The 27,456-nt window shown below is 37.3% G+C and overlaps 6 protein-coding genes across 7 annotated transcripts; 4 read left to right on the forward strand and 2 right to left on the reverse strand.

Moving 5' to 3' along the window:
- Window positions 1-6,003: 6,003 nt before the first annotated feature.
- Window positions 6,004-8,258, reverse strand: LOC106329461. Its single transcript, XM_013768118.1, has 4 exons — window positions 8,010-8,258; window positions 7,421-7,579; window positions 7,043-7,341; window positions 6,004-6,816 (listed from the first exon to the last, which is right to left on the reverse strand). Exons 2-4 carry the CDS (start codon window positions 7,542-7,544, stop codon window positions 6,115-6,117), a joined length of 1,125 nt encoding a protein of 374 aa, XP_013623572.1. The 5' UTR covers window positions 7,545-7,579; window positions 8,010-8,258; the 3' UTR covers window positions 6,004-6,114.
- A 737-nt stretch (window positions 8,259-8,995) lies between these two features.
- LOC106330434 lies at window positions 8,996-9,715 on the forward strand. Its single transcript, XM_013768900.1, has one exon. It carries the CDS (start codon window positions 8,996-8,998, stop codon window positions 9,713-9,715), a length of 720 nt encoding a protein of 239 aa, XP_013624354.1.
- Window positions 9,716-10,814: 1,099 nt separating this feature from the next.
- LOC106330435 (uncharacterized mitochondrial protein AtMg00820-like) lies at window positions 10,815-11,162 on the forward strand. Its single transcript, XM_013768901.1, has one exon. The coding sequence runs from the start codon at window positions 10,815-10,817 to the stop codon at window positions 11,160-11,162; it is 348 nt and encodes a 115-aa protein (XP_013624355.1).
- Window positions 11,163-11,281: 119 nt separating this feature from the next.
- On the forward strand, window positions 11,282-12,352 carry LOC106330436 (uncharacterized mitochondrial protein AtMg00810-like). The gene has a single exon (XM_013768902.1). The coding sequence runs from the start codon at window positions 11,282-11,284 to the stop codon at window positions 12,350-12,352; it is 1,071 nt and encodes a 356-aa protein (XP_013624356.1).
- A 6,673-nt stretch (window positions 12,353-19,025) lies between these two features.
- Window positions 19,026-22,000, forward strand: LOC106335260 (transcription factor ABORTED MICROSPORES-like). Of its 2 annotated transcripts, none has more exons than XM_013773737.1 (9): window positions 19,026-19,144; window positions 19,512-19,627; window positions 19,710-19,877; window positions 19,992-20,064; window positions 20,162-20,230; window positions 20,323-20,934; window positions 21,009-21,263; window positions 21,362-21,538; window positions 21,615-22,000. In XM_013773737.1, exons 2-9 carry the CDS (start codon window positions 19,527-19,529, stop codon window positions 21,864-21,866), a joined length of 1,707 nt encoding a protein of 568 aa, XP_013629191.1. In that variant the 5' UTR covers window positions 19,026-19,144; window positions 19,512-19,526; the 3' UTR covers window positions 21,867-22,000. The 2 variants fall into 2 exon arrangements, with proteins under 2 accessions (XP_013629191.1, XP_013629190.1); XM_013773736.1 differs by having other exon boundaries at window positions 19,026-19,136.
- A 59-nt stretch (window positions 22,001-22,059) lies between these two features.
- LOC106335259 (probable ubiquitin-conjugating enzyme E2 23) lies at window positions 22,060-27,078 on the reverse strand. Its single transcript, XM_013773735.1, has 8 exons — window positions 26,867-27,078; window positions 24,593-26,530; window positions 24,097-24,225; window positions 23,549-23,995; window positions 23,366-23,435; window positions 23,135-23,274; window positions 22,732-23,043; window positions 22,060-22,627 (listed from the first exon to the last, which is right to left on the reverse strand). The coding sequence occupies exons 2-8, from the start codon at window positions 26,528-26,530 to the stop codon at window positions 22,370-22,372; spliced, it is 3,294 nt and encodes a 1,097-aa protein (XP_013629189.1). The 5' UTR covers window positions 26,867-27,078; the 3' UTR covers window positions 22,060-22,369.
- Window positions 27,079-27,456: the final 378 nt, after the last annotated feature.

Genomic DNA, 27,456 nt, shown 5'->3' on the forward strand with positions numbered 1-27,456 from the left:
TTGACATTGTCTCTTTCTTCTCGAGTTCGTTTTGAACCTTGTTTTTCCTTATATGGTAAAATATTTTCGAAAAAGATGCATTTCTTGATTCCATGACTGTTTTTTCATGAATTGCTGATATTTCTGATTTATGTACCAGAAATCGATATGCATTACTATTATGTGCATATCCGATGAAAATGCAATCCACAGTTTTAGGTCCAACAGTGACCTTTTTTGGTGGCGGTACCGCAACTTTTGCCAAGCACCCCCACACTTTGAGGTATTTATACGAAGGTAAATTACCTTTCAATAATTCATATGGAGTTTTGCCAGTTACTTTGTGTGCAAATTTGTTGAAGATATAATTAGTGGTAAGCAACGCTTCCCCCCACATGTTCTGGGGTAACCCAGATTCGTGCAACATTGCATTCATCATCTCTTTAGAGTTTGATTTTGCGTTCAGCAACTCCGTTAGATTCTGGTGAGTAAGGAGCTGTAGTTTGATGGATTATTTCATGTTCTTTACAAAATCCATTAAATGGACCATCATACTCGTCTCCTCTGTCGCTTCTAAGTACTTTAATAGTTGTTATAGGCTGATTTTCGACCTCGAGTTTAAATTCTTTAAATTTTTCTAAGGTTTCATCTTTGCTTTGTAATAAATATACGTAACAATATTTTGTGCAGTCATCTATGAAAGTCACAAATTACTTTTCCCACCACTAGTTTTTATGTATTTTAAATCACATAAATCGGTGTGAATTAAATCTAGAGGATTGTTAGTTCTTTCAACACGAGGTGATGGCGTTTTTGTGAGCTTAGCCTCTACGCATACTTCACATTTTTGTTTACTTGTTTTGCATTTAGGAATTAGATTTAAATTCATTAATCTTTGTATAGATTTGTAGTTTACATGGTCTAATCTTTCATGCCATATATTAAAAGACTCAACCAAATAAGCAAAATTCTCTTTCTTATTCATTGAAACTTTTGGAGCTACAACTTTCGGAGGGACTGTCATTACATTCATCTTGACAAGTCCATCCTTAACATACCCCTTTCCCAAATACATCCCATTCTTCTTAATCACGAGCTTGTCCGCCTCAAGACTTGTGGTGAATCCATTACTGCTGAGCAAGGTTTCCGAGACCAAGTTCTTCCTCATGTCAGGCATATGCTTCACATTCGTCAGAGTGACTTCACGTCCAGATGTCATCTTCAAAACCACATTGCCGCGGCCTTCAATCTTGGAGACTGCAGAGTTTCCAATGAACAGCTTCTCCCGAGTCTTGCTTTTCTGATAAGTGCTGAACATCACCTTATCAGTGCAAATGTGGGTGGTTGCTCCTGTGTCATACCACCATTCCTTGGGTTACTTCCTTCAACCATGTTGACCTCAATCACCATTGCAATGAGATCCTCCTCAGTGAGGCTTCTCATCTCTGATCTTGCTGCGACACTCAGCAGTCTTGTGTCCCACTTTGTTGCAGTAGTGACACTTCCCCTTGAACTTCTCCACATTCACATTGATTTCAATGTCTTTGTTCTTGAAGTTTTTTCCAGAAGCCTTCAGGGCTGCAACAGTTTTGGAAGGCTTGGCAGGAGACCGGGCGTGTGCCTTTCCTTTGCTGTTGTGAGCCATGTTGACACTATGCTCCGTTGCAGTGACCTTGGCAGTAGTTTGGTTTCTGGATTCCATCTGAAACCTCATGATGAGCTCCTCGAGGCCCATCTTCTTCTTCTTGTGCTTCATGTAGTTCTTGAAATCCGCATAGCTTGGAGGAAGCTTTTCAATGAAGCTGAGAGTTGTGAATGTCTCGCAGATGGACATTCCTTCAGCAGCGATTTCATGGCAGATGAGTTGAAATGCCTCCACCTGGTCCATGATGGGTGTTGAGTCCACCATTTTGAAGTCGTGGAATTTTTAAACCACATACTTCTGGCAGCCAGCGTCCTCACCTCTGTACTCCTTTTCCAGGGATCTCCACAGCTCCTTCACAGTGGGAATCTCACAGTAGACTTGGTACAATGGATCGATGAGGCGACCCAAGATGTATCCTTTGCAGACAAATTTGGAATGCACATCATCAATCCCGTAAGGGACAAAAGGCTTGTCCTCCTCGATGAATTTGTCCAGCTTCAGTGTTGTGAGGAAGAACAACATCTTCTTCTCCCACGTTTTGAAGCCTTTGCCGTCAAACTTGTCTGGCATCGGTCCTTGAGTGAACACGCTAGGTACAGACGGATGAGTTTGAACTACCACCGGACCACTTGTGGTTCCTGAAACTGAACCGGTCTGATAAAGACCAGCACCGAATAGGCTACAGCGTGGATTAATCAACAACACTACCCACTGGAAGGGTAGTTGTTGTTGTTGCTGCAGCGGTTTATGCTGTGTTGTTTGCAGCAGTTGTCATGCCAGTTGTGTCAGTTGCTGCAGCGTTGAGTGGAGTCTGAATGACATTTGTGGTGTCAATGGGAGTGTTGTTATCGTTCGTCATTTTTCTGTAGAGAAAACATGAAAACAGATTAGTACTCCATTCAACAAATAACATATTATTTTAAAGAAAATAATAGTCTAAAATCGATGTTCATTTTTAGTGTTTGAACAAAATCATATCGATATAAGTCTTGAGAAAACGTTTTGCAAACTCGCCTAAAAGCGTTCTCAGAAACCGTTTTGTATAGACTTGGAATGTTTCACAAACTCGCTTAAGAAAGCGGTTATTGAACCGATTCATGTATAGAACGTTTTAATAATGTATCAAAAACGTTTCGAGATAATGCTAGAAAGCAATCCGCAAAGCGTTATGAAATAAATGAGAAATGTTTTGCGGAAGGGGTATAAAGCAAATCGTAAACTCGTTTTCAAAAGAACAAAGAAACATTTAGCGGATAAGCTTATAGCAAATCGCAAACATCGTTTGAATGAAACCATAAAGGTTTCTACGAATCGTATATCAATAAACGTTTTTGGTAGTGCTACAGAGTAAAACGTAAACCGTTTATGAGATAAATAACAAATGTTTCACAGAAGCGCTAGAAAAAAAATCGCAAACACCGTTCCAAAACCCGTTTCTATAAATTGTTCTTCAACCCGATTCAAACTTTAGACATAAAGCGAATAAGAGTTAAGATTGTAGAAGCCGGAAAACCGGATCAAAAGAAACAATATAATATAAACGATGTTAAGGAAAATATATAGACGATTCAAAACCGTAACGAAAAGAAACCAGGGAGTCGAGACGAATCTATTTCCTTAACTCTTAATATTCGCTCTGTTAGTGCAACGAATCTGTACGAAAATGAGTCCCAGGATAAAACCATGATAGGTTATCACGCGACACTCGTGAAGAACCTCTACGAACTAATATTTCTACGAAACACTCTCTAGACTTACGCTATAAGATTTGCTGGTTTTGGTTGCGAAAAAAAAACCGTGAAGATATATGAAGGAGGAGACGAGTTTATAAAGAGCAGAAGACGAGCCACTTTCCGCAACTGATGCAGCACGTGCGCACGTTGGCGGAAATCTCGCGAGGATCTCGGAGGCGAGGCGTTACGAGACTTCCACCGCAAGATCTTTTCTCGTAAACTTATCATCAAGAAGAGAGACAACGTGTTGCTTTTAAATGAACTACGTGTTGTTTAAAAGAAAATGCATGCCGTTTTTTCGGAAATTAAATGGCAAAACGTTGAGCTTAACTTGGTCCAAAAAGAATCTTACTTGGGCTGGAGGCCCACCAAGATCCAAGCCCAAGCCGAGCCGGCCAGGCGGTGTCGGCGGTGCACGTGGGGAGTCTTCTCTCCACATGAGCCGTTTAACTTCTCATATCACATGAGCATATATAAACTACTTAGACTTGTTGATGTTGTCCGATGTGGGACTTTTCACTTCTTTTCATTAATTTAACCTAAGCCAACAAAGCTTTTTATTAAAACGTGTAGGCCCACTTCGTTTTCATATTTGACCATTTATGTCGATTGGGAAAATGTCTGACAAACTTGATTTGTTTAGACTTATTCCAATCAATTAATGTTTCATCAAATTTTTTTTTGTCAAAATTATTCCTGACGATTTTGTTTAGTCGGGGATTATTAACATGAAGTTACATTAATATTCAGAAAACATATTAATATTTAGAAATATATGGAAGGAGTAATATATATGAAGTTACATTAATATTCAGAAAATATTAATATTTAGGAATATATGGAGGGAGTAACATATATGACATTACATTAATATTCAGAAACGTGTTTTAAAAACAAAATAAATAATCCTTACAGATACAAATGAATCAAACAAGAAAATAATACTCTCGGTGAATATTGGACCACTCACTAGCAGTAGCAACTGTATTATTGTTCACCTTCAATTAAGACTAGACGATAACCAGCGCGTATGCGCGAACTGAGTTTTTATAATAATTAAATGGTTTTGCAATACTTCAATTTTTATAGATTATAAAATAACGAATACAAATGTTGGTCTTTTAAATATATCATCACTGTTGAATAGTTAACGTATTATATCTCATTTTAATTATTTTAAGATTTTATATGCACAAAAAAAATTAAGTTTTGCGGTTGACACAAATCACCAAAACCAAATAGGCAACATCGTATAATGACAAAATGGGACTAAGTTTTCTGCTCTCGATTTGTTTACTATTGACTCTTCGTCAGTGATTTCATTTTCTACCTCTATAAAATTATGCTTCCGTTTCCGTCTTTGTTTCATTGATATGAGTTAAGTTTTTTTTTTAACTTCTTCTATGAATTCGGTGAATTACATAAGTGTCAATTTAAAAAAATAGACATCCGTAAAAATTAGTTTCAGTCAGATACATATCTAAGAATCAAAATTTTGAACAAAATCACCGGCAAACTATATTAACATGTCAGTGTTCAAATCTAATATATCAAAGTGTTATAGAATATAAGTGTAGACTCGAAATATAAATTCATGTCTAGTATATATTCACCAGCTCGATTTAAAAATCATCTAATTCAAGAACAAAAAACAAATTACTGTTTTACCAGTTCGGCTAATATCTGAATCCGAACGGGTAATATCCAAACCCGAATGGATATCCGAAGATAGCCGAACATAAGTATACTTAACCCTGTATTTCTAGTTTATTTCTCTCTTTTTATTTAAAATATTTATATTAATAATGCTTATTGCTCAAAATTAGATAATATACATATAATTATGGACAAAATCATTTGTTACTCACTTAAAATACATATCAAACTCTTGTTTCTTTCATTAACAAAAGTTGCATCTAAAATTTCAAAACAACAGCTAAATCAGTGTTTTTCTAACCTATTAATAGTTTAGTCTTTTAAAAATTAGAAAACCAGTTAAGTTAAAATATATTTTAAATACAAAAAACTTAAACAATGAATAATTTATTTATTTTTCTTCAAATTTAAATATATGAACCCAACCCAAAATATCCAAACCCGACTCGAAACATAGAAATACCCGAATGAGTTCATACCTTTATACTGAAATACCCGATACGAACCCGAACGTGTATCCGAACGCGCACTCCTACGATATATGATCATTTGTATCTTGCTTGAACAAAAGAAAAAGTTAAACAAGTGATCACAAAATTTTCAGTGTGAGACTTTTACTATTTTTAGTAATTTATGGTGGTTTTTTAAAATTCAAAATATAACTTATAAGAAAAAATCTAATTTTTTTTATTATATGCTTAATGTGATTTTTAATATTTTTTAATAGTATAAAATTAAACAAAAAAGAGAGAGGTTAGAAAAATTGTTATCAAATATGTATTATTAATACTTTTTAATTGTCATATATATATATGTTAACCATATTAGTTAATTCTGTAACTTTTGTTTAAGGAAAGAAAAAATATTCTTTTGTATACTACTAATTAATTTGATAGTTGGTTTAATAAAAAACATAGTATATGTTTATATAGACCAACTTATTTTTCTAACAATTCTAAGAATTATTCTCGTGACGACATGTAGCTTCGTGGATACGAAAATATGTTGTAATGCTCGAGGATTAATATATAGGGGATTAAAGAACATTAACAAACTTTAAGGAAACATTACACTTATTAAGGTTAATTACTCTTATTAACATCAAAGAAGCTCATCAAGAAACGACCTCCCTTTAAACTTATCAACCTTAAATCCCATCTCTTCCATCCGCAGCCTCTCTGTCTCAAGCTCAGCCAGCTCCGCCTTCATCTCCTCCACCTTCAACCTCCCCTCCCTTACTTCCTCCTCCATCCTGCCCAAATCTGCTTCATGAATCTCCAGTTCTCGTTTCTTAGACCTCAAGGATCCTACTTGTTTCTCTTTCTCCGAGTCTGCATTTTCTTGAAACCGAGAAAACTCCTCAAGAACGGCCCTTAGCCAGCCAACATCCATATTCACAGACTCCAAGTCCTTAATAACCGCAAGCATCTCTTTCACCTTTAGTTCTGTCAACTGCGTAACCGGGGTTGACCCAAGCTCTTGCATCAATGAGCATAAGCACTCTAGGTATCTAGATCTCATCGATGCTGATTCTAGCTTGCAGTTTGCAGCTATGTCTCCGTGTTTGTCTATGATTGACTGTAGGATTGTGGAGACACTAGAGTTCACACGGTACTTTCCAACTGAAACACAAGAGTCCGACATTACTGATTGAAGGTCGAGCTCTACTCCGTTCTCATCATCATTGGCGTAAGACCTTGGAGGGCTTACAAAGTTGAACTCACTAATCTCACTGACTGCGTCATTCTTACCGTTGTGTTCATGCTCTCGAGGTCTTGGTGATACGGTTTTGCTACGATCAGCCTGACCAAGAATATTAAAACAGAACAGAACATGTTAAGATGGCACCCTCTACTTGCAAGATTCATCCTATGTTACTATTCAGACCTAGTAACCTGACTCTATGGGTCTCTCATATATGTTTGATATTAAAAATTTTATTTAATTGTTTATTAAATATATAAAAAATAAATATTAAAAATTTCGAAAATAATTAAATCTAAAAAGGCTAAACTTTATGATAAGTTACCATGTTGTTTGGGGATAGAGGAACCATATGTGAGGGCTTCTTCTCTGGCTTATGGCTGAAAGAATCATGTTGACCGTTGAGGTTAGAAGAGACTTCATCAGACGACAGAGGGGGGAAAGATATGTTGGTTTCTGGAACTGTTGTCCTCTGCGTCACAGCTACTGGTGAAGGTCTTGACTGATAAACCCTTGGCGAATTTACGTTACCGTTCTGATATGGCCTTGTGTTGAGAGGTGAAGGTGACTGTGATCCCACCTTTTTCTTACCTAAACTCCCTGGTAGGCTAAAGTTCGTCGCAGCTGTAATAAACAATTCAAGAATCAATCAATGAAGGACTCATCATCAAGTCCCTAAGAAGAGAGAAAGTTACAAAGGTACCTTGCTTTTTTGAATTCTTCTTTCCACGGCCTTGAGAAATCTTCTCTAAACAATCTGAAGCACATTCATGGAAAGGGTTTGCAGAGTATTTGCAATCCGGGTGAATTTTCCTATTGGTATCCATATCTTAATGTATAGATTCAAAACCAGATGCAAGAACTGCAATAAGACGGAGTTTGTCAACAACATGAATTGTAGAAAAGAACCAAACTAAAATAACAAACAAATAAATTCTCTTTTTTTTTTTAACTTTTTTTGTTGGTGGGTTGAACAAAAGTCAATGCAGGGTATGCAAAAAGGTCAAGACTTTAGACCTCAAATTCAAATATTAAAATGGTTACAACTCATACAACAACAACTCCACTGGATGCCCTTTCTGGTTTCACTTATATCTTCAGGAAAAAAAAAAGATGATAAACTTTTTCTAATACATATAAACATTGAAGAAACTTAATAATATTGTATCAGGCGATCCCCACAACAACAACTCCAATCAGACAATTATTTAAGACATGTGTCCAGGCCGACCGCAATGATCTTTGTAATACTAATAAAGCACCGATCTTTCTTGAGAGAGATAAAAAGATACCTAGGGAACGGTGGTGGTGAAGAAAGGTCTTGAGCGGAGAAGATGGAATCGAAATAGAGTTTCGTTGATCGTTGTACGAATTTACAACTTATATAAGAAGAGGTAATGTGATTTGACCGAAACCTTTTGTAAAGAGAAGGGTTGAAGATTCGAAGAGATTGACTGAGACTATTCATTTAATTGCGCATGAGAAATGCAGACGTTACAATCAATGAAATGGGCTTTCCAGAAGACGAAGAAAGTGGGTACAGAGACGGCTTCTTTCTGTTCATACCCCTACTATTTAACCAATTTTATTACTTTATTGGGCACGTGTGAGATATCTTACTCCAGTGAAAATTGTTTTTCTTTCAACTCAAAATAAATTCATTAATGGAAAACTTAGCAGATATAGCCAAAATATTATAATTCTAGGAAAAGTGAATGTGGATTTTCTCTATATTATATATTAATACCAAGCTATACATATTTTTTTTCCTTTTTTTTGTTTTACTTATTATCACATACTTTTTCACTCTTTTCATCTCATTTATTATTTTAACCAAAATGATTCACTTAAATGATTAAATTGGTAAAATACATATAACATTTTTGTAACTTTTTTTTTTGTAAATGAACACTTTTCTAACTCGTAAGTGTGGTTGCTGATTTGTTCTTATTTCGGTTTTGCTTGTTTTGTTGGTTCTTTGAGTTGGGAGGACGTCATGTTAGTCTTCTGTGATAGAATATGCCAACAAGAATCTCCGATATTCTTGGATCTCATATGTTTGTTAGATTAGAGTTCCTGTATTTGTGCAACAGTCGAACTACCGTCTGTATATATCTAGCCTTCATGATGTACATTGATAATCAAGGAATACAAATTATTATATGGTATCAGAGCCTAAGCTCCTGAGACATTTCTTCCTCATCGTTTCTTTTTCTTTCTCCTCTCTCTCCCCTCTATTCTTCTTCTCTCTAAATCCCGTTTCTACTCTCTTTCAACCATGGAAGCCAACCCTTCTAGGGAAAGGGCTTTTGGAGTAACCAATATCAAAACCCATATTCTTTTGATCCTTCAGTTTGATGATCATAATTATGATGCATGGCGTGAGTTATTCCTAACACACTGCCTCGCCTTTGTTGTTCTCCGACACCTCGACGGCACAAGCCTTCCAGAGGACGTCAACGACACTCCTTGGTTCAAACGAGATGGCCTCGTCAAGCTTTGGCTATACAGCACGCTCACGCAACCTCTGTTCCATTCCACGTTCAAGACTGGCGGCAATGCAAGGGACATATGTGTGCGCATCGAAAATCAGTTTCGAATCAATAAGAAAGCTCGCGCGATCCAATTGGATCACGACCTCCGAACCACCGAGATTGGCGACAGATCCGTTCACGACTACTGCCAAACTCTCAAGTCCATCTCAGATCTATTGTCAAACCTTGATGCTCCTGTTCCAGATAGAACTCTCGTGATGTACCTACTAAATGGTTTAAACGAGAAGTTTGATAACATCACCAACGTTATCAAACACAAGGAACCGTTTCCCACATTTGATGATGAAAAATCCATGCTGCTGAATGAAGAGACGAGGCTCAAACGATGTCAAAAGGCGCCAGCTACAACAGACAACGCTTCTTCTTCAACTGTCCTCACTGTCTCCACCGAGAAACCGCAGCAGCAGAGGTTTAACCGAGGTAACCGGAAGCAGAACCGATGACGAGGTCGCGGTGGCTTCAACCAACGATCATGGAACAACAATTGGAACCCACAATAGAATCAGCAGTGGCCTCTCTCGTACTTCCAGGGTCATATGCCACAGTGGGCGCCGTATCCAACTCCATGGACTCAGCAACATGCGCGTGGTATACTAGGCTCGCAGCCAACACGCCCAGCTCAGGCCCACATTGTCGATGCTACTCTCCAGCCAACAACTGACTTTGCTCATGCCTTCAACACCATGACAATCGGCGACCCTGGTGCGGCAAATTGGTACAAGGATTCGGGTGCTACGGCACACTTGGCTTCCTCCTCAGGTATGCTAAACTCTGTCCTTAATGATTGCACCGAAAAGAAAGTCATAGTTAGTAACGGTTCTCAAATTCCAATCACTTGTTCTGGTTCAACATTTTTTTCTTCAAATTCTCGTGATCTTTCTCTGAAAAACATTCTTGTTGCTCCTCATATTATTAAAAATATTATCTCAGTACGTCGGTTTACTAATGACAATTGGTACTCTGTTGAATTTGACCCCTTTGGTTTTACAATTAAGGATCTCAGCACCAGGAGGATTCTTCTCCGCAGTGGGAGCTCTTCACACTTCAGTTCACCTTCTCAACATTCTTCCTTCCACCTCAATAAACAACAAAGTGCCATACACTGTTCTGTTCAACAAAAAGCCATCCTATGATCACCTCAAAACGTTCGGCTGCTTGTGCTTTCCCAACATCAATCATTCTCATCTTCACAAGCTAGCCGCACGGTCTTCTCCTTGTTTGTTTCTCGGTCACCCTGCAAATCATAAAGGTACCATTGTTTAGACCTCTAGACGAGAAATATAATTATCTCTCGCCATGTTGTGTTTGACGAAACAAGCCATGTTGTGTTTGACGAAACAATCTTTCCATCAGCTCAACCTCTTGCCGAGAAGAAACAAGTTTACAACTTCCTGGACACTCACTCTGAAACTTCACCTTCATTCAAATCCATTCTAGAGTGTCCTATGGTTCAGCCCCCCCTTACCAAACACTTCCGTTCCTCCTCCTTTACAGATTTCATCGGTGTCCATCCCTCCTGCTCCTTCTCAAACTCGTCATCCTATGACCACTCGCAGCAGAGACGGCACACGCAAACAGAAACAGGTTCTTTCTTTGCTTTCCTCGTCTATCTCTCCTATTCCTACAAGCCACTTAAAAGCTCTCTCTGATCCAAACTGGAAACCCTCTATGACCTCTGAGTACGATGCAATTATTAAGAATGAGACGTTTAGGCTTGTACCTAGACCACCTGATACTAACATAATTCGCTTAATGTGGTTATATAAGCATAAAGTTGACGCAGAGGGCAACCCTACTCGTCACAAATCCAGGTTGGTAGCTAATGGCAAGTCGCAAGAGGCTGGTCTCGACTACGGTGAAACATTCAGTACTGTCGTCAAACAGTCATAATACGGTCCGTTCTACACTTGGCTCTACAACGGGATTGGGAAGTCCTTCAACTCGATGTCAAGAACGCGTTCCTCCATGGCAAGCTTGACAAACCGGTTTATATGCACCAGCCCCCGGGCATGATCGACAAGTCCCTTCCAAACCATGTCTGTAAACTCGAGAAGGCGCTCTACGGCCTAAAGCAAGCGCCACGCGCCTGGAATGCTCGCTTCTCTGATTATGTTGCCAACCTGGGGTTTGTCAAGTGTAACAACGATCACTCACTATTCGTCTACAGCAAAGGCCATGAACAAGCTATCATACTACTATACGTAGATGACATTCTTCTCACCGCTTCATCACCAGCGCTAAGACACACAGTCGCTACTCTTCTCAAAACAGAGTTCGAGATGTCTGATGAGAGGCCTCTCTGTTATTTCCTTGGAATCAAGATCGAAAGAAACACCAAAGGTATGATGTTAAGTCAGTCTGCTTATGCTAAGGATATCCTATCCCGTATGTCAATGCAGCACTGCAAACCATTTTCAACACCGATGGACCTCAAATCAAAGCTCTCACAAGACGATGGTGATCGTATTCACAATCCAACTGAGTACAGAAGCATTTCCGGCGCCTTACAATATCTGACCTTGACACGTCCTGACATCCAATATGCTGTCCACCAGCTATGTCTCTACATGCACGACCCTCGTCTTCCTCATCTCAACGCTCTAAAACGAGTGCTTCGTTACATCAAATGGACACTTGATGACAGGCTTCAGCTATACAAGTCGAATTCAAATACTCTAACTGCATACACTGATGCCGATTGGGCCGGCTATCCTGACACCCGCCGGTCCACCTCCGGCTACTGCGTCTACTTGGGAGACAATCTCATCTCCTGGTCTTCAAAACGTCAACCAACCGTTTCGGGCTCCAGTGAAGAGGCGGAGTACAAGGGAGTTGTAAACGTACTGGCAGAAACATGCTACATACGCAATCTCCTACTGGAACTTCGATGCCCAATTACGACTCCAACACTCGTGTACTGTGACAACGTAAGCGCAGTTTATCTATCAACCAACCCGGTTAAACATCAAAGAACGAAGTATGTGGAGATTGATATACATTTTGTACGAGAAAAGGTTGCAATGGGACAGGTTCGTGTCCTGCACGTTCCATCTTCTTCTCAGTTCGCTGACATGGAGTAAGGGTGTTGAATAGCATGCAGTGAGGGTGTTGAATTTTTATGTTAATTTACGTGTACTCAACATGCGTCGGAAAGTTTCAGCTGTTGAAATTTTTTTTTGTGGCCCCGGACAGCCACGTGTCGCAATGTGAGTGGCTTAAACTGTTGGGCGTGTGAGTGCACGCGTGCAGGTAGACACACTTTTTTTTTTTCTAATATTAAATGATTTCTTCTGATTGGTTGTGCAGATTTCCTTTTATTTTATCAGTCGCAACGTGAGTGGCTGAAACTGTTGGGCGCGTGTCTGCAAGCCCGCGGGCAGACACATTTTTTAAAAAAATTTAAATGTTATCTTTTGATTAGTTGTGCAGATTTCTTTTTATTTTATTCTCACCCAATAATTCATACCCATTTATTTTATAATAAAACTATTTTTACAAAAATAAAAATTATATCAAAATTCAAGATTTTTTTATTTATAAATAGAGACTACTTTCATTTTGTTTGTATACGAAAAAAAACATCATTTTCACTATAATCAACTATCTGAGTGTTTTAATTTTTTTTTTTGTTAAATGGATCTCAATAATAATCTTTTCAACATCCAAAACTTTTCTAATTTTCCTTTTAACTTCCAAAATCCCAACAATTATCAATTTCAAAACCAAACTTCCAACCAGCCCCAAAATATACCAAATTATGGTTTTTCACCAAACCATTAGAAATTATGTTATTAAAAATAATCAAAATAAATATTATTAAAAATTATTAAAATAAATATTATTAAAAATTATTAAAATAATTCAAAATAAATATTATTAAAAATTATATCTATAAAAATAAGTAAACTAAATTATTAAAAATATGTATAAAAATAAGTAAACCAAATTATTAAAAATAATTCAAAATAAATATTATGAAAGATTATTAAAATAATTCACTAAGTATAATAATTCAAAATAAATTTTATTAAAAATTGGGATCCATTCACCCCTGGAACCGATTCGCTCTTATTTCCCGTCATATGACTGGAGGAGTATTATTTCTGCTAGATCTCTATTTTGAAAAGGACTAATTAAAAGGGTGAGAACAGATTCGTCTATCTCTGTATGGAATGATCCTTAGATCTCAGCCACTTGCCCGAGACCAGCAAACAAAAAATTTCACAACATTTATCCGGACCTCACAGTGGATTCCCTCTTTAATTCGGAATCTCGCTCATGGAATTTACATGCAATCAGGGCTCTAGTGGATCCCAAGGATGCAAAAATTATTGAAAGTATTTCATTAAGTAGGAATCAGATTGAGGATAGGAATGGATGGCATTTTACTAACAATGGGAAATATTCGGTCCAATTAGGTTATCAGGTGGAACGAGTCTATCCTGATAGGGAAAAACCGCCAGATTTTTATGTCCCCACAGTGGATATACTTAAAGCTTTCTGTTGGAAAGTGCGGTGACCCCCGAAAATAAAGCATTTCTTATGGCAACTTCTCTCAGGATGTATATCGGTAATAAAAAATCTAAAGGCAAGAGGGATACAAGGAGATATATGTTGTGCTCGATGCTGAGATCCGGAAGAATCAATAAACCATGTGTTTTTTGAATGTCCCCCAGCACGTCAAGTGTGAGCATTATCCAAGATTCCGTCACCTCCTAATATCTTTCGTATCAGCTCATTATTTGCTAATATGGATCATCTTTTTTGGAGAGTTCAACCAAAGATGGATGACCATCAGTTTGCATGGATTTTATGGTATATTTGGAAAGCCCGAAATAACAAAGTTTTTAGTAATCTGAATATTGATCCGAGGGACACTCTTAAATTAGCTGAATTGGAATCATCAATTTGGGTAAAATCACATGTGGGAAATGACCCAACGAGAGGGCTTTCGCTATAGATCAGTCCTCCCCTAGGGACACCAGGTCGATGGTGCTTTCTAGATTGCTCATGGAAAGATAAGGACTTATTTTCAGGGCAAGGCTGGTATAGTACTTTACCGGAGTTTGATGGTCTATTAGGGTCAAGGAATGTAAGGGCATATCTTTCACCCCTTCATTGGAGGTAGAGGCATTGATTTGAGCAATGGAATGTATGAAGAATTTAAAACAGTTTCAGGTAACGTTTGCAACGGATTGTTCTCAATTGGTGAAGATGGTTTCGGAACCAGAAGAATGACTAGCATTTGAAAGCTATCTGGAAGACATCAAGCTTCTCAAAGGAAGTTTCCTCAACTCAGACATCGTCCATGTACCTCGGACGGCGAACTTTCGGGCGGATAGCTTAGCACGCAGTGCTAGGAAACAACTGTCCTTTGTCGTTCACATGGATGCAGAGTTACCGATCTGGTTTACAGAGTCAACATGAGTCTGTAAATGCTTTGCTGTTAAAAAAAAATATTATTAAAAATTATGTTATTTTAGTTTTTAAGTTAATTGTAAAAAGCAAAAATATGAATTAAAAGTTGTGGGGTATGTCGTTGAATTTTTTTAAACAAATCATTGTAGATGTGTATATTAAAGTGTATGGTGAATAAATGAGGCGGAAGAGATAGAAAATGATGTGAAATGTTAAAAAGAGAAAAATAGGGCGTTGAATACGAAGAGCGCACTGAAACCATTGGTCTGTGGTTTGATTTGATAAAGTTGTCCTTGTTCGGATTTTGATTCCCTTTTTGGCATTTTTGGCTTTGTTTATGGAGATATCTTTTTGTTCTGCTCGATATAGTATTCCATATCTTTCCAGCAAATAACTAATGATATCAGTGTTTTGATAAAAAGAAAAAATAGTTTTAGCCAGAATTTTTCATTTTTATCAAAGTTAGATACTATGGATTTGTAAAATTTGTGCATACAATGCTGTTTTACTATTTTCTGATATTATAATTACTTTTATATTAATTGATTTATAATATTTTCACAAATATATATAATATTGATTTTGGACAGAATATATATATATTGATTCTAATAAAAATATAATCATGGATTCGCTATTGACCCCACAAACTGTCCAAAGTAACAACAATTTCGTAATAGTCATACATTTTTTTAAGCCTTTTTTCAAAAAAAAAGTCATACATTTTTTTCCTTTTCATTTCAATGGAAATCACACGCAGAAATAGATCTACTTACTTCAACATTTTTAAAATGCCATCAACTTATTACGACATTAATTAGAGTGCCTGCATGCATTAAATTTTTGAACAAAAATAATTATTAAAATAATCGGTTACTGAAAACATGTACTGTCTCTCTTTTATACTGTTAGTTGTCATTACAAAGTACAATTTTTATTTAAAATAAATATCGTTTTAAAATTTTAATACAAAATTTATCAAATTTATACGCTATATGATTTTTTATATTCCCTAGTCTAGTTTTCTATTGATTAAAATGTGGTTAAGTGTATACATAATGATGTTTTTATTTATAAAATATAAAAACTAAATATTTTTTTTAGTTTGTGTACAAAAATCTATTTTCTGTACTAAGAAAAGCGACAATAATTTATGAAAATAAAATAAAAAGTCGATATATATGGCCGGTGATTAATAGAAAACAAAAAAAAATCATGCAAATCCATGGATCAACAAGAGTCCAAGACCCTGTGGACGCCACTCGCAGTCACCACCTTGATGTCTCTTGTCCTGTAAACGTTCTCCTCAGTGGCTGTGGGGATCTAGAAATTATTTGGATGGGGGCAGAAATAAAAATCACTAGATTAAATACCAAAAAAATAGTCATGACACCGTACTAATGAATTAGAAATTTTGTAGTCTCTTAAAATTTTGTGAAATATTTAAAGTATAGGAGGCACAGAACAACATAACAACATAACAACATGGGCATATCTTCAATTTATTATAAAACTAAACTAGCTTGAAATTTTCATGCTGGAAACTGTCTCACCCTAAGCCCATGCCTCTCCTCCGCTATATATAATATATATTTTCAATTTTAAAAACATAAAAACGTGAAACTATTTTTATTTACAAAATTTTATTTAAGATAATTAAAATTGTATCTATAAATTATGTATTTTCACTTTTATATAATTTTGTTTAACTTTGTATACATTACTTAATAGAATTTTATTACTTTGTCACAAAAATTTGTAATAAACTTGTGGCTATTAAATAAAAACTCACGAAACAGTTGTGACTAAATCATGACAAAAAAATATTTTATCGATTAGCTAGATTTTAGTCGTGTTTTATTCTATGACTTGTCACAAACAAATTGTAGCTATAATGTGTTTATTTGTAGCTACGTTTTTGTTGATGACTATTCCGTGGTTTTTCTAACTTGTGGTTATTATATAAAAAGTCACGAAAAATTTGTGACTAAATCATGACAAAAAAATATTTTTTATCGATTAGATATGATTTTAGTCGTGTTTTATTCTATGACTACTTTGTCACAAACAAATTGTAGCTATAGTGTATCTATTTGTACCTACGATTTTGTCGATGACTATTCCGTGGCTTTTCTAACTCGTGGTTATTATATAAAAAGTCACAAAACAATTTGTGACTAAATCATGGCAAAAATATATTTTTATCCATTAGCTATGATTTTATTCGTGTTTTATTCTATGACTACTTTGTTACCAACAAATCGTAGCTATAGTCTGTCTATTTGTAGCAAAGTGTTTGCCGATGACTATTCCGTGGCTTTTCTAACCACAATTTTGACACAAATAATCATGTTATTCATTTTGTCACAATTTCATGACTATTTTGTGACTAATTCCTAAATAGCAATGATTTGTTGGTACCCATTCCATTGTTATAGCCAAAAATTCTACTAGTGTACACTCATGGATATTTTATAAAATTTACACAGAAAAATGTATTTTAATTCGTCGAATTAACTTCAAAAGTCGAAACTTACTATAGAAGCATTAGAGCACCCTCCAATGAAGGTTATTTCTGGTTAGGTTTTCCGTAATTTTTAAAAACCGCAGTTAAATACTAATATTTATATATAACTTTAGATGAGAATCTCTCTTTAAGAGTGCTCTTAGATCACTGGTAAACCATTTAAACACGATATCTTTTACAGACAATATAACTATGTAACTCATTCATTGTTGATGGGAGACTTAGGTATTGAATGGGAGGCGGGCCAAAGGTGGAAGAAACGCCTAAGTGTAACGCACGCCTCTTGTTTCTCCATTCACCATTATCATTTAGTTATAAGCAGTTCTATCTAATTAATGTTGATGAACCGCTTGTAGTTCAGATGTGCGAATAAATATACAGAACCACCAACTACAGTGATTATTCAGCACAACTGGAGTGTTTTTGGTGGTTCTCCTGTTGTCACTATTTATTTTGCTTTTAAATAATATATATTTTGATTTTTAAAAATATTTTGGTTATCTAAAGCTACAAATGTATGATTTTACTTAGAATGAAATTCATACGTAAGATATTAAAATGATTCAAAAATTCAATTTAATATTGAAATTTTATGTTTGTATTTTCATTTATATACATAACTAACATTTTATACTATTTGTAGATCCTAAAATCTACATTAAGTATTTTGTAGTAATTGAATGTTAAATCTAGGGAAGAAAAATGTTGTGGGAAACAATATTTTTAGAGCACAACGATATAATCAGATTCTGGTTGACGAAAATTGACTTTATTGAATAAATGAGATTGAATACAATGAAGAATGAGATCAGATACAATAAAGTGAGATCGGTAAAAGAAAAGTGTCAACGCAAGCTCGAACGAGGTCGATGTGTGTAGTATGCTTTCTCTAGAGTTTTTCACGTGTCCTTCTCCTTTCGGCCTTGTCTTACTCTTATAGTCGATTCACCACGGATTCATCTCAACCTCTTCTGTGATCTCCGGGTTCCGATATCACTTTGTTTGAACTCGTCGACACCAGTTGGGCCTCATCTTTGTTCAAAGTCGTACGGCCCATTTCTACTTTCACCATTCATACATATATTTTGGACCGCTAGAACCACTTGATCCACTCTTGTACCGTTAGATCCGCTTGATGCGTTTTTGTTCCACTCGATCCGTTAGACCCGCAACGCTAGATCCGATTTTCCCATTTGAATACTTATCAAGATGCGGAAACTTACGTCGGACAATGGGAGTGGGTTGTTACGTAATCGGATTTCAGCTTCATAAAAGGTGGACAATTGGGTCTATGTATATTGAAAAGGAGACGAATTAAGCCATATTTTCCCACTAAAACTAAACATTACATATATAATAAAATATGTACGCTATTCACTTTGTTTTCAACTAGTATAAGTCTACATGCTAATTATGTGAATGTTTTCTTTCAAGACATGAGAACATATTTACGTTGAAACTAAAAAAAATTCAATGACAACTTAAACTATGTTGGCTTTGTTAGATACCTTTTTAATAAATCGAAATTTCTCTCAAAAGAAAAAGAAACTAAATCGAATAAATAAATAAAATAACAAAGAAGAAAAGCAAAAATAGTTGTTGAGACGCCAGAAGAAGAATGCATAACCAAAACGGTACGAAGAGAACCTCTCAACAAAGGTAGTTTTAGGGTTTTGCACGTTACCTTCTGTCATGCAATCTTCGCTTTTCATCATTCCAATTCTATTTTTGATGTATTTATTTTATATCTCATATTCGTATATACATGTATACTTGATCGTCATGCATGTCTTGCACTTTACCTACCAAAGCCACAATTAATCTCTCCTAACAGAGAAAGAAAGAAAATTATACACAGATATTTCACACATATATAAAAAGTTATTGGTGACGTTATTTTACACGAAAAGCAAAACCTTGTATGAATGTAGCTAGCTTCTATTTCTCTTCTTCCTTCTTGCAATCTCTTGTCTTCTTTTCCGAGCTGTTGCTTTGTCAAGTTTCAACAGACACAAGATTTTTGAGGAATCTTTCTTTCAAGAATCTTGTGTAGTTTCTTGTTGGCTTATATTTTCATGATACTGTAGCTCTATCTTTAGTTTAAAATCATGTGAAAGATGCATTTTTTTCTTTTCTATTATTTTTGCCATCTCAAATTTCTCCTTTGTAAACAAACAAAACCATTAAAAATATTGGCACAATACTGTTTGAAGTTTGAAGGGATCTTTGCCGTTTTGGGACTTTATATATAGGTGTGATATATTAAAAAAAATATTTTTTCTTATTTTGTGTAGTAATCATTTTGAGAAATGGAGAGTAATATGCAAAACCTGTTGGAGAAATTAAGGCCTCTTGTGGGTGCAAGAGCTTGGGACTATTGCGTTCTTTGGAGCCTAAATGAGGACCAAAGGTTAATTTAGTTCTTCAGTGCAATAAAGTTTTAAAGAATCTCTTTCGTCACATTGTTTCCTTTCTGGTTTGGGAGGAGACAGGTTTGTGAAGTGGATGGGATGTTGTTGTGGTGGGACACAACTCATAGAGGAAGCTGGAACAGAAGAGTTTAGCTTCGGAGGTTGTAGAGATGTTATGTTCCATCATCCTCGAACCAAATCTTGTGAATTTCTTGCCCATCTTCCTTCTTCCATCTCTCTTGATTCCGGGTATGAACATATATATGCGACACAAGACTATATTGTTTCATATGATATATCTAGAGATGGGAAAATGGACTTGTGTTAAGTTCAAAAAAAAAAAAAAATGGACTTGTGTTATAGGATATATGCGGAGACTCTTCTGACTAACCAGACCGGTTGGTTAACTGAGAGCTCAGGACCAGGTTTTATGCAGGTATTATCCAATTTTCTAGTTTGAAGCATAACCAGTACATGATTGATCTACAAAGAACAAGAACTCTTTAAAAAAGATCAGTATTTTTAAAATCCAGGAAACAATATGTACTAGGGTTTTGGTTCCTATACCGAGAGGATTAGTGGAGCTCTTTGCAGCCAGACATGTATGTGTAATAAACATCTCTTGGTTGTGTCAAGTGTTGTTTCTTAAGTTCAAAAAAATGCCCTGGTTTGTGATGATGTGTATAACGTATAGGTCGCTGAAGATCAGAACGTGGTGGACTTTGTAATGGGGCATTGCAACATGTTGATGGATGAAACCGTAACGATCAACATGATGGCAGGGGATAAGGTCGAGTCCAAGCCGTATGGGATGTTGTTACCTGGTGACATCCATCAAAAGGGTTCCTCAAAGGAAGAAGAGATGATGAATCTCCCATCGCCATACGATATCTCAGCTGATCAAATCCGGCTCAACTTCTTGCCTCAGATGAATGATTACGAGTCACAACAACACTTGAAGATGAAGAGTGATTATGATCACCATCATCAAACCTTGGGGTATGATCTCCCGGAGAATGGTAACAACATGAACCCTTTTAACGCGGTGGCAGAAGAGGGGATGTCGGTGATGGGCGAGGCTAGCTTGCTTGTGAACGAACAGCAAGTCGGTAACGATAAGGAAATGAATGAGAACGCAACTGGTTCAGATTGTAGCGACCAGATTGATGATGAAGATGATCCAAAGAGGAAGAAAAAGACAGGAAAACATACTCAAGCTAAGAACCTGCATGCTGAGAGACGGAGGAGGAAGAAGCTAAACGATAGGCTTTACGCTCTCAGGTCGCTTGTTCCCAGGATAACTAAGGTACATAGAATAACGATAAGGTTTGTTTCTTGTTTTTTTTCTTGGCTGAAGCTAGTTTTTTTGTGGCATGGAAGTTGGATAGGGCATCGATTCTTGGTGACGCGATCAACTACGTTAAGGAGTTGCAGAATGAATTAAAGGAGCTTCAAGATGAGCTTGAAGAGAATTCAGAGACTGAGGATGGATCTAATAGGCAGCAAGGAGGGATGAGCCTGAACGGGACAGTGCTCACTGGGTTTCACCAGGGGCTTTCGTGTAACTCGAATCTTCCTGACATGAAACAAGATGTTGATCTTGAGAACTGCAATGATAAAGGACAAGAAATGGAGGTTAATTAGAACATAAACTCTCACCTTTCTATATATATTAAACTCTCAACACCGCATGCTCATGATTTTGGTTTTATGTTTTGGGTGAGGGGTTTCAGCCGCAAGTGGACGTGGCACACTTGGATGGAAGAGAGTTTTTCGTAAAAGTGATTTGTGAATACAAACCAGGAGGCTTCACAAGGCTAATGGAGGCACTTGATTCTCTGGGACTTGAGGTCACAAATGCTAACACGACTCGTTTCCTCAGCCTTGTCTCCAATGTCTTTAAAGTCGAGGTATGATCTGAAGAACCTGCTTAATGAAGAAACAATGACCAAATCTATATGCTTCTTTTTTTTCTTCATTTTACAGAAAAACGATAGCGAGATGGTGCCAGCTGAACATGTGAGGAACTCGTTGCTGGAAATAACCAGGAACACATCTAGAGGATGGCATGATGATCAGATGGCAACTGGCTCCATGCAAAACGAAAAGAACGAAGTTGACTATCAACACTATGATGATCACCACCATCACGGCGGTCATCATCAACTACATGATCATCAGATGAACCAGAGCGCTCACCATCACCACCAACACATCAACCATTACCAAAACCAATAAGGAACATGTTCCCTGAGCTACCAAGATGTGTTTCTTTACATGAGAAAGAAACATTAAAATCTGCGCAAATACACTTCAAAGGTCTTTTTCCATTTCATCAGATAATAAAAAAAGGAATGACAGTTCGAGAGAAATTCCTGTACCAATACTATAAACCAAAGGACTGCGGTAGATTCACATGGAACATATACTATAAAAGCAAAACAACTTCACTTGAAATAATCTGTCTGAAGTTAATTATCAATATGACAAAACAAGTGTTGTAGTGTACACCCCTAAAACTTTTAAGCAAAATCCAAAACAGCCAAAAAAAAACTTTGTCAATATTGCTGGAGCAGATGGAGTTACAACTCAGGAACATGCAATTCTTGCATAACTAAAAAAAAACTCTGACAAGCACATTTCAGACATATCTGAGTTCAAAACTTGTAATAATAAAGAAGCCACAAACCTTCACTTGGTTAATTGGCAATATAATTGGTGTATATCCTTTGAGGCTTGTGTTATTGCTGCTGCTGAAGATGCTTGAATTCATTGCAGTCAGCGCCTACCTCACTCAGCGCTGTGAATAGCTTTGGCGCAATCTTAGCCAACATAAGCTTAAAACCAACCGAATTTGAATTAGCACTGCAGCTTACATCAATAACCGAGGCATCTTTGCTGAGAGAACCTATTAGATATCCTTTCATGTAGGCGTCACATGCCTTCAAGATGTAATAACCGCGTTCTCTGAAATGATCTTTGATGAGTTCTTCAAAATCCTACAGATTTCAACACAAGTTAAGCAAAGGAAGGTTAGGGAAAAATACAAAAAAAATCAATGTAATGGAGTAAAAGAAAGAGAAGCAGAGTTCTTCTCCCTTACCTTTGGTGGTCTCCGCATAAGATACATCATGGTTTTACAATTTAGCAGAAAGGCATTCTCGTTATACCCCAGTGAGTTTTTCTCTCCTTCTGCAGTTCCTATCTGCTTATCATACCCGGCTTCGTTGAAATAAGGCTTTGAATTCAACACTAATCCCTGGAGTGAAACAAGGACTTGAAGGATGCTAGATGATTTGGGATCCCAGACTTCATTTCCTCTGCCTGTCCACGTATTAAGAAGGCTAAGACAGACCTTGCCTTCCTCATACAGATTGGGGTTCAACCTCCAACCACCAGAATGGTAATGTGCCGACTGCAGAACGAAAAGGCAGACAGAACATAATTTTAAAATGGATTCACTTAGGTTGTGCCTAACAACAATAATAGAAACTAGAAACTCTTACCGGTGGCACACTAGGGTAGTCGGATGGAAGGTGAAAATCAAAAAAGAAGAGACCATCTTGGTATGGTGTTCCATAAGCCCCAGCTATAACCGCTCTTAAGAGATCCATTCTATCTTCGTAAACTCGAACAAAGATTCCATCTGTCAAAGGTAAATGAATTCTTTCCGATAAGAAGTTACCAATCATGAAACACTGGTGAATGATTTAACTGCAAAATCTACACAATCTTACCTGGAAGATTGTTCTGAAGTATTTTCCAGTCTTGATCAACCTTTTTGAACCACCGTCTTTCCTTTGTTTTCTGCAAGTTTGATACGACACTTTAATATTCAAACTCAAGTCTCAAATATCAACTGTAACGTGAAGAAACCGTTTTCTACGGGAATCATCTGAAGTGTAAAGTACTTGACCTACCTGCTCATCTGAGCCAAGATAATGGTGGTCCAGAGGATCTTGTGATATATCAAAGCGTTTGAAACTGCAACTATCACTTTCAGAAGGTATTGGCTCTTCAGATTTTTCACCCTCTGATCTTTCCACTGCTTCATTTTCTAAAACTGTGCCCTCTGAATCACAGTTATCAGTGGCACTGAAATTTGTAGGACTATGATCATCAAGGAAAGAACCCCTCTCCTGGGAAGAGTTGGTCACTTCAGCCTGCTTATATCCATTGTCATCTGTGAGACTAGAACTGGAAGAATCTTCAGTTTTCTGTCCACGCGAAAAGATTCCACTAGCCATTCGAGTCATGAATTCAACTGCAGCTAGTGGGAGAGCCAGGGCACCATTCCTCCCAGAATCATTCTCACCATTGTTTTCTGCATCGGAGTTTTCCTCAAGAAAACTACCCCTTCCAAGATCCTGTAAATCAACGAGTCTCATTAATTCGTAGAAAATGATTGTGCAACATAATGTTCTGGGTTAGGCAAAAGAACCAGTAACGTTTTCTTAACAAAACAAACCTCTTCAGGAGCACCTCCCTTGTCGTCATCGTCTACAGTTTCCCAACTAGCAGCATCACTTGCTTCACTTTCTGCAGCAATTGATTCATCATCGTCCCGACCAACTACATAAATTGCTTGAGGGCCAACCTAGGAGAAACCAAAAGAAAATGAAAAGTAAAATTAATAAATACTTAGCCTTGTTTGCAGGAAAAGTGCCATAAAAAATAGAAGAGTTTATTCTCGCTCAGAGGCAGAGAGTCTCGTAAGTCGTAAAAAAGAGCTAATTTGCATATATTATATACTAGTCTCCAAATCATTCCTTCCGATAGGTAATAAACTCTCTAACTTATGCATCAACGTTTTTCTAGGCAAAAACAAGAACAAAGAGTTCTAAACTAGAACATCAAGTGTAGTAAAGCACTCAAACATTTGCACATGTTCCGAATCATATAATGAGGAAAAGCCAGACCAGCAACGGGTTTGTAAGTGAATAGATTAGTTGAGGTGGACGTACCGTTGAGACCATTCCATCAGCCCATGTTACTTCAATATCACCATCCTTAAGGCCAGTAATATTTCCAACCCATGAGAGCTCTGAAAGGTTCATATCAACATCATTTTGTTCCTTATCACGGACTATAGCTTCTTGATGATATTCTGCATCTTGGTGCCCATTGTCTTGCTCTGTTGCCTCAGAAGATGCTGGTAAGGCCATTGTAACAGGCGATAATCGAACAACAATATCCCCATAGCAGTAGTCATAATCGGGATGAACCTCTAGCTCATAAACACTTGCAATTTCTTCCTTGTCAAACTCACGGGGTTCTTCTGCCGTTAGACGTGGCTTCAACCATCTAACAGAAGCAGTACGTTCTTTTGCATTGACACTTTTAACAACCCCAACACGCTTAGGTTCAGTTGTGTTATCATCTTCATCCGAAGCCTTCTCCACCACATACTGCTCAGGGACAAATTCTTGATCGCCAGGGGTCTCAATCGGAATCAATGTTGTTGCTTCCCGTCTATATTCAACTGTACCATCCTGCCAGGCTACATCAACAAGCGTTCTGCTGTTAACTATCAATAGAGCTCGTTCAAAGCTTTCCTCTTTTTTCTTAACCCTTTTGTCCTTTCTGATAACGAGTTTGCGTATCTTCTTACGGTGGAGAGGCCAAGGTTCATGCGCAGGCTCCTTAGAAGTAGAAGACACAGTAGTTTCTTTTGGCAAAGCTTCAGCAGTAATGCCAACAGGCTCACTTTTTACGCTTGCTTCATCTTCTAAATCGGATTTATTCTGTTCCCGGTCTGCCTTTCTTGATTGAGAATCATAAAGTCGTAGTTTAGAAACATGCTTGTGCAAGGGAATTGTAGCAGACTGATTCACCGATGGAAGAAGGCCCCAGTCACCAACTTGCCAGTTAGCATGAGTGAAAGATGACAACAACGTCAAGTTACTTGGACTCTGCTCCTCAGGTGGGGAGACAGCAGAATCTGGCCCAAAGCCAGCTGAAGCAATCCAGTAGACAAAAATAGATCCAGCCGTGACTTTGGTCACAGTACCTTCTAAGCGATTGGGCTTCCACAATCCAGACAACCAACGGGAACTCTTGAAAACAGACGAGGAGGTTGCTTTGACACGCTGGCCTGGGTAATACGGAAAGTTTGCGTCTTCTTCAAGGTTACTCTGGGAAACAGGTTTGAGTTGGAGGGGTTCAGCACGTAGGACTCTACACATGGATCCATCATCGAACAACACAGTCACATTGTCCAACACATCATCGATCCTACCTAGCCAGGGGCCGTGAACCACATAATCACCAACACAAAAATCCCTGACGCGTTTCAATTCTTTTGTCGAGATGTCCTTGTGGGTAGAACCATCCAGAGCCAATAAATCTACCGACATGTCTACATCCACTACTACTCCCACCTGCCCAGTTGGGTCAGAAGATGAAGCAACATAGTCTCCGTGTAAGAAACCACGATCTACAACTGTTACATTGTTGACATCCTGAACTGGCTCGGTGTCGTCCATCCAAAGAACGCGAATCTGATCACCCTCAAGAGTACCACATTTGTAGTTCCCACCGGCTTTTTTCTCTCCACGCCCAACATTGTCCTCGTTGGCCTTTTTCCCTTCCTCTTCAGCCGCATCATCATCATCATCATCGTCCTCATCATCATCATCACTACCATCATTTTGCTCATCGCTAATATCACTTTCAGAGTCAGAATCACCAGCAACTTCGCTCACAACCCCAATACTACCTGTCTTGTTGTTTCTGACAATATCGTGTCTATAAATGTTGGGATGCTCGTTGCTTCCTGAATCATCAGCCTTAACTATACGATTGCTGTTGCTATCCACAGTTGGATCATCACATATAGGCTCACTTTCCAATGAATCATCAAGTGGCAAATCAACCCCAGGGTCATCTTGTTCATGCTCCATCTAAAAAAAAAGTGCCAAGCAAAAGTATATGATGAGTCTTTAACAATCCAAAGTAATAGCAAAAAAAAGTCAAAAACGAAAACAAAATGTTTTGCTTCTAAACTGATTCAAACAAAATCTTTTTAAACGAAGCTAAATCGCTAAAGCACGTCCATAGAACATTCCGATTATTCATAACAAAATCATTCCACCTTCAACAGAACATTTCGATGATTCATAAACTACAATAGCTAATCAAGATTTACGAGGAAAATAATCACATTTAGCTCGCCGATGAAATTTCAATAGATTCAAACAGATATCGTTTAATCGACGAATCGATAGAGAAGCAAGTACCAAGTTCGGAATCTTCTAGGAGGAAATCAAAGAGGAGGAGATTTCAATTCTATTCTCGTTCGATCTTATGTGCAATAATGTTTTTTTATCAAAGGGAACAAGAAGAAGGAAGGTTGAAGAGGATCATCTTCCTCTGGGGATTGATTCTTTCTCTCTAGCTGGGAGCGGCGTCAAGGAAGGATATATTCGTCACTATGTATCTTCACGTCTAATTGTATTTCCTTTTTTCTGACATTCCACCCGCATTACCGATGATCCAAACTATTCAATCTGGGCCCTTGGATTTTTGCTTACCCTGTCGCCCGGTTCAGGCTTCCTATCCAAACCAAACCGATATTATATCCGAATTGCTTACCCAACCGGGAAGAATACATCTAAAACCTAACATTTCTACTCAAATCATGTGTTAAACCAAAAATCCAATGTATGGTGGTCTTTTCAAAATTACAACAATGTAATCCGTTATTTTAAGATATTATTATCATAAACCAAAACATCTCCTATATATTAATCATGGAGCATTACAACATGTTTTTGTAGCCATGTGTCATCACGATAATGATTCTTAGAATTGTATGAAAAATAAGTTG

This window comes from Brassica oleracea, chromosome C3 (genome assembly GCF_000695525.1).
Source record: "Brassica oleracea var. oleracea cultivar TO1000 chromosome C3, BOL, whole genome shotgun sequence".
Lineage (NCBI taxonomy): Eukaryota > Viridiplantae > Streptophyta > Magnoliopsida > Brassicales > Brassicaceae > Brassica > Brassica oleracea.